Source organism: Microtus ochrogaster, unplaced genomic scaffold (assembly GCF_000317375.1).
Source record: "Microtus ochrogaster isolate Prairie Vole_2 unplaced genomic scaffold, MicOch1.0 UNK9, whole genome shotgun sequence".
NCBI lineage: Eukaryota > Metazoa > Chordata > Mammalia > Rodentia > Cricetidae > Microtus > Microtus ochrogaster.
Window position 1 is genome coordinate 5,176,309 of NW_004949107.1, and position 9,792 is coordinate 5,186,100.

The 9,792-nt window shown below is 44.5% G+C and overlaps 1 protein-coding gene across 2 annotated transcripts in view; it reads right to left on the reverse strand.

Annotated features, from left to right (window-relative positions):
- Meis1 (Meis homeobox 1) overlaps positions 1-9,792 on the reverse strand; it is a 141,304-nt gene that overhangs the window by 102,817 nt on the left and 28,695 nt on the right. For both annotated transcript variants that reach the window (XM_005366444.2, XM_005366445.2), the window contains exon 7: positions 6,078-6,189. In XM_005366444.2, the coding sequence (XP_005366501.1) occupies positions 6,078-6,189 (112 nt within the window). The remainder of the gene's footprint in view (positions 1-6,077; positions 6,190-9,792) is intronic.

Here is a 9,792-nt window from a genome sequence, read left to right on the forward strand (position 1 = left end):
AGGAAGGGACAGAGGAAGGAAGAAAGGAAAAAGGAGAAAAATGGAAGCATTTTTAAAACTACTTCATTTCCTAAGTTACAAATATTTTTAAACTAGTTGGATTTTTTTTTTCACGGTAACTGTTTCTAAACAAGCAGTATTAACTTGATGTTTTCACCTGAAAAATAGCAAACAGAGAGCAGCTTCAGATTACAACCTAAACCTGAGGAGCTGTGGAACTTTTTCAAATTAAAATATCTTCTGTGGCCTCAACCACTCTCAAGTTGTCCTTAGGAAAGAAATAAAGGAGGGAGGGTAACACTTAAGCCAAGCCATAATTGGAAGTACGTGAAAAATGAACTGTCAGTTTGGTCAATAAAGGGCAAAGGTCAAGGGGAACTGCAGCCCCAACTCTGTGCGAAATGTGCTCATTAAGACATCCAATCAGAACGCTCCTTCTCACCTATCCCATTATTCACCGGACAGGGACAGCCGACTGTTTCAAATGCTCGGGTTTGGGCTGTTATTACTTTTCTTCTTCATGTAAAAAAGGCGAGCTGGTATATAAATCCTTGCTCAGTCATCTGGAACACAATGTGGTCCTCCCCACCTCCCTCCCCTGGTCTCCCACCCCCTCTCCAGCAGCTCTGCCTGCTGGCCTCCCAGGCCTGAACAACTGCCTTGAAATTCCCTTCAATAGTACAGGGAACTGCCTTCTGCCTCGCTGTTGCCTGAACTCATACAAAAGCTTGGCATGGAGGGGGCGGGGGCGGTGGGAGGCATCACGACTCTTGATACGGAATGATATAGAAACGGCTGTGCTTTTCAATTACACCCCCTTTAAAGAAACATACTACTTTAGCGTCCCTTGTTTTCCAGTGGCTCTGTTGATTGGATCCTGCCCCCAGTAGAAGTTCACAAGTGGTTTTTTTTAGAGCTTCCTGTAATCATTAAAGTCCTTTCAGGTTGAAATGTTTCTCATCAAATTTCAGTGTCAAAATAATACTTTCTCTCCAGCCTCACAAAAGAGGAAAATCAGATGAGCTTTAAGTGGGAAATGTTCTGCAAGAGAAATAGTCTGCCTTGTTTTCTAAGCTCTTATTCTCAATTCAATAAGTCTTTGAAGGTGGGAAATAATACAGGCTCTTAATACAGAATACAAATTAATCATATCAATCATTGTGCTCCCTTTGTGACTGGCACAGTTACCGTTCCTCTAAGAACAGAAAGCTAGGTCCTTATTCTCCGGCAAAGCAGTACCCCTGCATCTCACTGACCCCACCCATTGCGTGGCTGTCACCATGACAGAGCCGGGCACTGGCCTAGCACAGACACAGGAGAAGAGTGAGTGTACTAGCAACAAAAAGAAGTCTGACAAATAGCCTTGTTTGCTGTTCATAAGGCTCATGAAAACAGGGGGTGGAATAGTATGCGGCAGTCAGGAACTTGGGTTCCGATGTTAAACCACCAGGGTCAAGCCTCAATTCAACCCCCATCCAATAGGTGGCCTTTAGACCATCTCTTGGCTTCTCTGTTCCCCCATGACCTGGTGCACATGAGGAGGGGATGGAAATACTTACCAAGCAACAACCCTTGCCTCCTGTGCTGCTATTATTATTATTATTATCATTAGCTAGTTAGTTCTCTTGACTTTGGATCAAAAAGAAAAAGGAGACATGCCCAAACTCATAATTCTGCCAATCGCTGCTAAAACTGCTTGTGAGACAGAAGAGCTGCAGCCTCCCTGAGCAAGGGGTTGGATCCAGTGGGAAGAGGCTCTATGCTGGCTACATATTCCACTCCAAATTACTTCCTACAACAGAGCTGTGCTCCGTTCGCCAGGACGGCCACCAACCCAAGGCTAGAAGAGTCATGTGGAAAGGCCCACCTGCCAATGTGCACCACTTCCTGCCACATCCTTTTCTGCTGCACCTGGGCAGCCCAGTGTCTGGGCACTCAGGGCTGAATCTGACAGCAGCCCTCCTCCCAGCCCTCCTCCTCAACTTCCTTTCTCTCCAGCAATGGGAAGGTAGCAGAGAGCCAAGAAAAAAAATGTCTTTTCTCTAACGTCTTTGGAAATCCTTTGAAGGAAGCTAGTGAGCAGACGACATCAGTGTTATAGGAACATCCATAAAACCCTCTCCCAATCTACAGACATGAAGCCCTCCCTTCTCAGTCCTGGTTTAAGGGGTTTCCCTGTTAAAGAAGTAATTTCCAGAGAGGCGTCCCAAGTGTTCATGTGAAATGAAGGTGGCCGACACAGGAAGCGGTGCCATGAGAAGTGACTGCAGTTGAGGAAGAGATAGCGTTCTGACTGAAATATGGCGTGCCTTCTAGAAAGTTCCTGTGTTCAAGGAGTGGCTGCGAGGTGATAGCTGTTTGAAAGGTGAGTAGACACAAGTGCTTGAGACCCCCGTCAGTGGATGACATCATTGACAAATTCAGAGGTGGATGGGTGATTTGGAGGTGGGGCTTGGCTGGAGGCCACAGGGCCATGTCCCTGAGGTATGTCTTACTCTGTCTTTCGCTGTCTACCAGAGTGGCGCACTGCTCCCCAACATGCTGCGCACCGTGTTTGGCTTTATCACACACGGGCTCAGAAGCAATGGCAGTGCAAGAGGGCATGACATTTCCAAGATTTCAACCCTCGAAAATGTGAGGCAAAGTAAAAACAAATCCATGTCTTTAAGTTGTTTCAAGATGTTTCGTCACAGCAGCAAAAGGAAAACCTACTCGGACACAATGAATTACCATTAAGTCTCTGAACCATAATAGGTTTGGTAGCTTCATAATTATATACCTATCTATATTCTCTTTTGAATGCCTATAATTGAATTTATTTGGTTGTTCATCCTTATGCAAAATTCATCCTAAAATTATTTTATTGATTATAATAGCTATTAATATAAAAACAGATCAGGCATTCAAGTATCCTCGAAATTACTGGAGCTCTGAGGAAGGACTATGGCACCTTCTAAACTTCCCAGGAAGTTGAGGTTTTTCTGGATGGCTTACTGTCTTTGAAGTTTCAGAAACACAGGCTTCATTGCTGCTTAGCGCCTTACCCTGTGCAGAAGCCAGGCTGTTCAACAGAGGACCAAAGCCAAAGGGACTTGTTAATCTTGCCTGTCTGTCAGTCTGTCTATCTGTTCATCCCTTTAGCCACTTACTTATTTTGTCCCACAGATATCCTAATGAAGTGACAAAAACCAAAAATAAATTCAGTTCAAATAACGTAGTGAAGAAAGTTTTGAAATGTGAAATTTGCACTTGTCTGTGGGGGAAACACCTCTTTGGGTATGTTCTTGACAGACTGAGTTATTTATGTCTATTGGGAATGTATGAAGACATACTGAAGGATTTATAAATCTTTTGAAGAGGGCTGTTATTTATCCAGTTGACTAAAATAGACTCAAACTGTGTAAATAACTGTTTAGGATATGTACTATGCACCAAAGGCCAGCACAGCTTCCACTGCCTTGCCTGCCAGAAAAGGCAGACAGGGGAAGTACCCAATGCCACTTTGCACGGTTAATCCGGAAGCTTCACTAAAGCTCAGCTCCACAGGTCTCAGGGCTGAGGAAACAGGTTTAGAAAGGTCTGGGTTAACATGGAAATGCCAACTAGTTGTCTGAGCGACACTTTCAGGCATCATTCTGCATCCGGCAGAAATAACATTGTATGCCCAAGAAAATCCACGAGGAAAGCAAAGAAGCCTAGAGGTGTGCCTCCCCTTCCTGCTGCTGCAAGTTAGTGTGGGAGAGATGATTCAGCTCACAACGGCTGTTCTGGGGTAACTGGCTGGGTTCTTCGGTGGGCAGGTGAGGAAGAGGCTACTCTATCATGTAGTAAACTTGTAACAGAGGCATCTGTACTGCACAGGGACCTCGGCACATCCTAGACCTTACCTAGCTCTTATTGACTTGTTTTGTCTTGTCTGGCACCAGGGTTGTTTCTATTGGTTTTTGAAACTGTTGAATTTACTTTTCCGTATACATCTGTGTATGTGCCAGCTCTTCCGTATGTGCATCACGTGTGTATAGTACTCAAGGAGGCCCAAAGAGGGTGTCAGGTTCCCAGGAACCAGAGATACAGAGGTCATGAGCTGCCTAACATGGATACTAGGAATGGAAGCCAGGGTCTCTGCAAGAGCATCAGTGTTCTTAAGCGCTTGAGCCATTTCTCCAAACCCAAGATGGTTTTAAAATTATCCAGTCAAGATCATTCAAATGAGATGATTTCTATGAAAAAGATTTTTCAAACATTTAGGTGGTGGCCTTTAAATGTAAGAAGTATGCAGAGAAACAGCAGGAGTGGAGAGCTGGTCCCATGCAGAGTATGTGGTTCCCAGTGATCCCTGGTCATCATGGAGATCATTGGTCAAATGAAAGAAACATAGAAAGTCCTAATTTCTGGTCACAGCAACAGGGAGATGATGTTGGACTGGATTTTGCCCTCCAAAAGCCTCTTATCGGATCGTCTGTAGGAAACTTGCGCATTGCTGTCTCTAAGTCCTGCTACATTTCGTCCGTCGGCAAGTCGTAATGCCTCAGCTAAACGCCCCCTGATTCTCAGATGAAATATGTTTTTTAAAGCAAGAAACAAAAGCAAAAATGAAACAAACAAAATGCGAGGTTGTGACCCCATGCAGCAGTTCTGGGTTATAGGAAAGAGAATTTAGATTGCATTACACCTCTTGGAAAACTCCCAGTGTAAGTAGAATTCTTCAAGCCAGGCCTCAGATGGAAAGTGCTGACACCGGCCTCACGCTCAGAACGGCAATACCATAACACATACACACACACACTTGAAAGGAAAAAAGGCCTCTTGGATTTATGCCGCATATCATTTCCCAGTAAAAGTCAGAGGTCAGAGGTTACCTGCTTCTACCTCAGCTCTGGACTGGTTTACTATTCCAGGCCCCATTTTTACTAGGCTTCTACTTCTGATGAAGTCAGCAACTTTTTTTTTTTTTTGAACAATAAAATCTCTCCAATGCTTAAAATTACATCTGCAGAAGTTATTTCTGGGGGAAAATACCACACATAATATGCCTAAAAAAATAAAAATAAAAAATGAACTTCCCTGCTCCTGTTTTCCAATCAATCATGCTAAGCTAAATCCATCGCAGACTTTGTAGTTCTAATTGATGAGCCCCAATTAAGCTAGACAACCCAATTCCTTGCTTGCTAAATAACACTCCAGCAAAAAAAAGGGGGGGGGATTACAAAATCAAATTCGAAAACTGTACCTACTGTGGACTCAGCGGCAACTTCAGCAAAGCAGTCTTTCATAGTCCCATGCAAACTTTAATTTTTTAACTTTTAATTTCCTTAATTGCACACAAAATTCAAAATCCGCGGAAGTGAGATTGGATGTCGAGGAGTCTCCTTGTTGCCAAAGATGACTATGATGGCTAAGCTTTCATACTAGTTATTATAAAACATGTATGTCCATGAACACTCCCATGTTGATGAAAGTCTATAGCCAAAGTGCAACACAGAGTAAGCAGATTTCCTCCTGGGTCTAGTCTGGCTTTGCAGTGAAGTTAAACCTCAAAGAAAATAAATAAAACCAGAAGAAATGGTCTCAGACCCAGTGCAGAGGGAAACCTACCAATTTGCCTTCTAAGAACTATACCTCAGCACACAGGCACTACTTTTGATGGTGCTGGGATCGAACTGAGGGCCATGAGCCCTTGAGGCGAGCCCTCTACCACTGAGCTACGTTGCCAGCTCTTCCTGAGAATCTTTAGATGCTGTTTAACTGGACTATCAATGGGGGTTTCTTCACGATCCTTTGAAAAGACCCAAGGACATGGCACCCGGGCACTAGTGCTATGCTCTCTGTGCACACTGGAATATTCCTCATCTAGTTCTCTGACCTCGCCTCAGTTGATTCGTGATGGTGACCAGGTGACAGGCAGCTGGGATGGCACTGAAGAACTGGGCCAGCAATGGAACAAGATGAGCAGATTCTCACATTACGTGGGATTTATGTCTTGGGAGAGGCTCTCGGGATAGGAACTGACTTCCTGACATTTCCCAACCTCTGAACACGGAGCAGGAAGCAAGGGAGAATGAGAACACCTGTCCTACCTTGCTCACTGCTGTTATCCCCACTGTGTGAAGTGTGGCCACCGCTGGAAGGGCCCGGGGTTCCTCCTGAACGGGTGGATGCCGTGTCATCGTGATCTCTATTCCAAGAGGGCTGTGAGGGCACAAATCAGAAATCTGAGTAAGAGCCATCTGCCAACAGGGTGCGATCCCATCAGACAAGGACACATCGGGGAGGGCAGCAGGGGACACCATTGCCAGCATACCCACTCTTCTTCAAAACAGGCCCTAGTTCAGGGCTCCATAGGTCTACTCAAAACCCGCCGGTCTCAGCTTTCGGATTATAATCGTCAGTCTGTAAGTTGTTGCGTGCTTTATTAATGAGGAACCAAAAACATTTCAAGCCAAGGGCGGTGCTGCCACTTGAGTTCAGCTATCCTTTCAACCCTCTGGTAGAGTACTCTGCTGCTCTAGAAATGCAAAACAGGAGGAATAATCTCTAACACTGGGTTCCCAGAGGCCTCTGCTTCATTCTAGGAGACAAACCTGGCGGAGCTTTCGGGACCCAGCAATCTGACCTAGGTCCATAATAGCTAGTATGTGTCAGCTGCTTGCCTGATGGTACACAGCAAATGGACCAAGCACAGAGACAAAAAAGAAAGACTACCAATAGATTGACGTGGACTGTGTACGCTCAGCCCCATGCCGAGCCTCCTTGTACTGCTGAACAGAAAGCAGATGTTGCTTCTTATCACTGGTGCATTGGAAAGTAACATTCAGATTGGCTGCAAATTCAATTCCTAGGGAAAACAATCACAGTGATACTTCTCCCAAATCTCTCTTTATCACCAGACAAGACTTGAATGAGCTTTTAGAGCTTGCTTTCAAAACCAGCCTCATGAGTCACTGGCCATCCCCTGCAGTAGGAGGGATGCAGAATAGAGAGCTGGATCGTGGCTGGGAAGCGATGTTTGTCTTCAAGATTATTAGTGGGAAAGCAGGATGATCTTACGTGTAAAATATGTATACATCATTTCGGTCATAGACGGTCACAGTTCGTGAGTCTGCTGTAGTGCAGTTTATCGACCCTTTTACAAGTGGAATATGCCTAACCGAATCACTGTTCTTTGTTTATTTCTTGAAAACCATTTACCCATCCCAGAGACAATAAAAAGGGTTGAGGAGATCAAACAACTCAGACATCCAGAGCCAAGGAAAGGAAGACCCTGCTCACAAGACCTGCTGCCCTGGAACCCAAAGGGAGACCCAACGCTCCTCTAATAGACACTTCACCCCACCCTCATAGCCTGAAGACTGCTGCCACCCCCATAATGGAATCAAGTCACAGAACACGTCACTTGTGTGTTTAAGTCACCCACCCGTTATGCATATTCTCAAAAACAGTGCTAATTGATCTGTGGATCCTGTGATGGAGAGACATGTGAACTGTGGAAGAAGCGTTTTCGGCAGACGCGTGTTTCAAAGCACACCAGAAAGAATGCTGCAAAGATGTGATCTGGAACACATGCTCAGAATGCAAACAGTTAATGCATAAATTTTCAGTTTGTACAACTGCAGCTCTAAAAGGGGGACTTGTTTATTCAGAGCTCTGCAGAGAGAATGGTACAGCACCCAGGGGACAGACAATGCCAGGCACAAAACCCCGGTGCCTCGACATGTAAAAGGATGTTTTTCTGTGTGCTACAAATCCCACTTGAAAATATAATTAGAAGGAGAAAATGGCAAACTATTGCATTAACTGTAATTGAACAAAAGACCAGCAAGGCATGTGGGAGGCTGCGGGAGCCCGTGGGAGTCTCAGGATGCATGAGATCCTGTGAGTGATGTCTCCTGGGCATTCTCATTTTCTTTATGTTGTCCCTCACTACTATTCTTGACTGGCGATCTGACTTGTAATTAATAGAAAAGATAGCAATAACAAGCTAAACTACAGAGCAGCAGGCTAACCGCATCAGAAACACGTTTGTTAATCTGATTAAGAGCAGGACTCCAAAAAGGTGACTTCGAACCAGAGAATCATTCCATGCCAGACAGGAAACTGCCCTCCTTTCTGCCACACCAGACCTGATATATTCCCTATCTTTTAATGAGCTCCACTGATTTATTCAGTTCTGCTCCCGCTTCCCTCCCCCACTTTTCTACTGTGCAGGATGTAGACTAATTCAATGCTTAATTGTTTAGTAAATTCAATTTTCCACATTCTATTCTGCATAGCTTTAGCTAAGGTTCTTAAATCTTCAGCGGTGAGCTCTGAGCTCAGTGTTTGTGATCTGTGCCTACCTTTTTCATCACCATTTTTCTTCATCCACCACTTAATTCACCATGAAAAGATTTTCCTTGCTGGAAATTCTGATTCCGCTCTGATCTGTGAGGCATTCCAATTCATTGCATTTTCATTGTGTTGGGGTCTTAGATGCGGGGCTCCTCTTTTCTTACAGCTATGGCCGCATTATACAGGCATTCATGCAAGCAGTGTTGGATTCCACCTCAGTTTAGCCAAACTGTGTGCAACCTATACGTTTAAATTTGTGTGCTCCCCAAAAGCAGGCACCCCTATTTCCCATCTAATATCCTTCTCCTCACAGCCGTACTCTCCCAGAAGGCCTGCGAATACTGAACATGGCTCCCTGAAATGAAATCGAACTTTTGTGGGCCTTCCTTGAATTAGCATTGTGTATTAGCATTTCAAGAATGGTGGAGTCACATGAAGCTGAGCATCAGAAGAAATCCACCGGGTTACCAAAACAGAACATGATTCTGCTTACTTCAGTTCATTAAGGAAGATTAAAGTGCAAGTATCAGAAACAGCTCGTGAGCTCCTCCAGGATAAATATGCAAGACAGCCCTAATCAGAAAGAACTCCCCCAAAAGCCATCTACTGGGGAGTTTCAGTTAGAATAACACATGTCCCTGACTATATGTGGTCTCACCAAACAGCATCATTATTTCAAAATTAAAATATGTGCATATGATTAAGTACATAAATCTGTGAAGTTGTGAGTTGCTTGGGGCCACTTGACAAGGGAGGATGACAGAATAAAATCAACAGTGTATTGAGTTAGACGTACGGCAAATCTTAGGCGTGGCCCTAAATTAAGTCTCCAAGAAGCTTCTTGGCTCCAGTGTCTATAATTTCAGAATAAGTGAAGGCTATGCTCTCCTCTGTGAGAGAACCATTGAAACAAAGGCCCTACCCTGAAGTCCTGTTGCCACCTATGGAATATTTGGAGGGTGGGGTTCTATTTTACTAATTCTTGTGTTTAGGTACATGCTTGTTTGTCTAATTCTTTGTTTGTTTTTTGATACAGGGCTTCTCAGCCTTGGCTGTCCTGGAACTCACTCTGTAGACCAAGCTGGCCTCAGACTCACAGAGATCTGCCTGCCTCTGCCTCCTGAGTACTGGGATTAAAGTTCTGTGCCACCAATGCCAGGCGCTTATTCAATTCTTACGTTTATGTACATATTTGTTTGCATATTTTTTCCTGAGTGATAATGTCTGTAACTCCTCACCAAATTCTCAGGGGAGTATGTGACTCAAAAAGTGAATGAATCACTCATCTAGGAAGTAGTTAGAGGCCTACACACAAGCCAGGGAGAAGAAGACTTCTGAACACACACTATCCTTGCAGGACAGTGCAGTGCGTGGTACACTCCAAACACTGCTCAACTGTCCCGAGTGGAATGAGGAAGCTGTAAACAGCGCTCCATCAGAAGGCAGCTCTCCATCAGAAGGCAG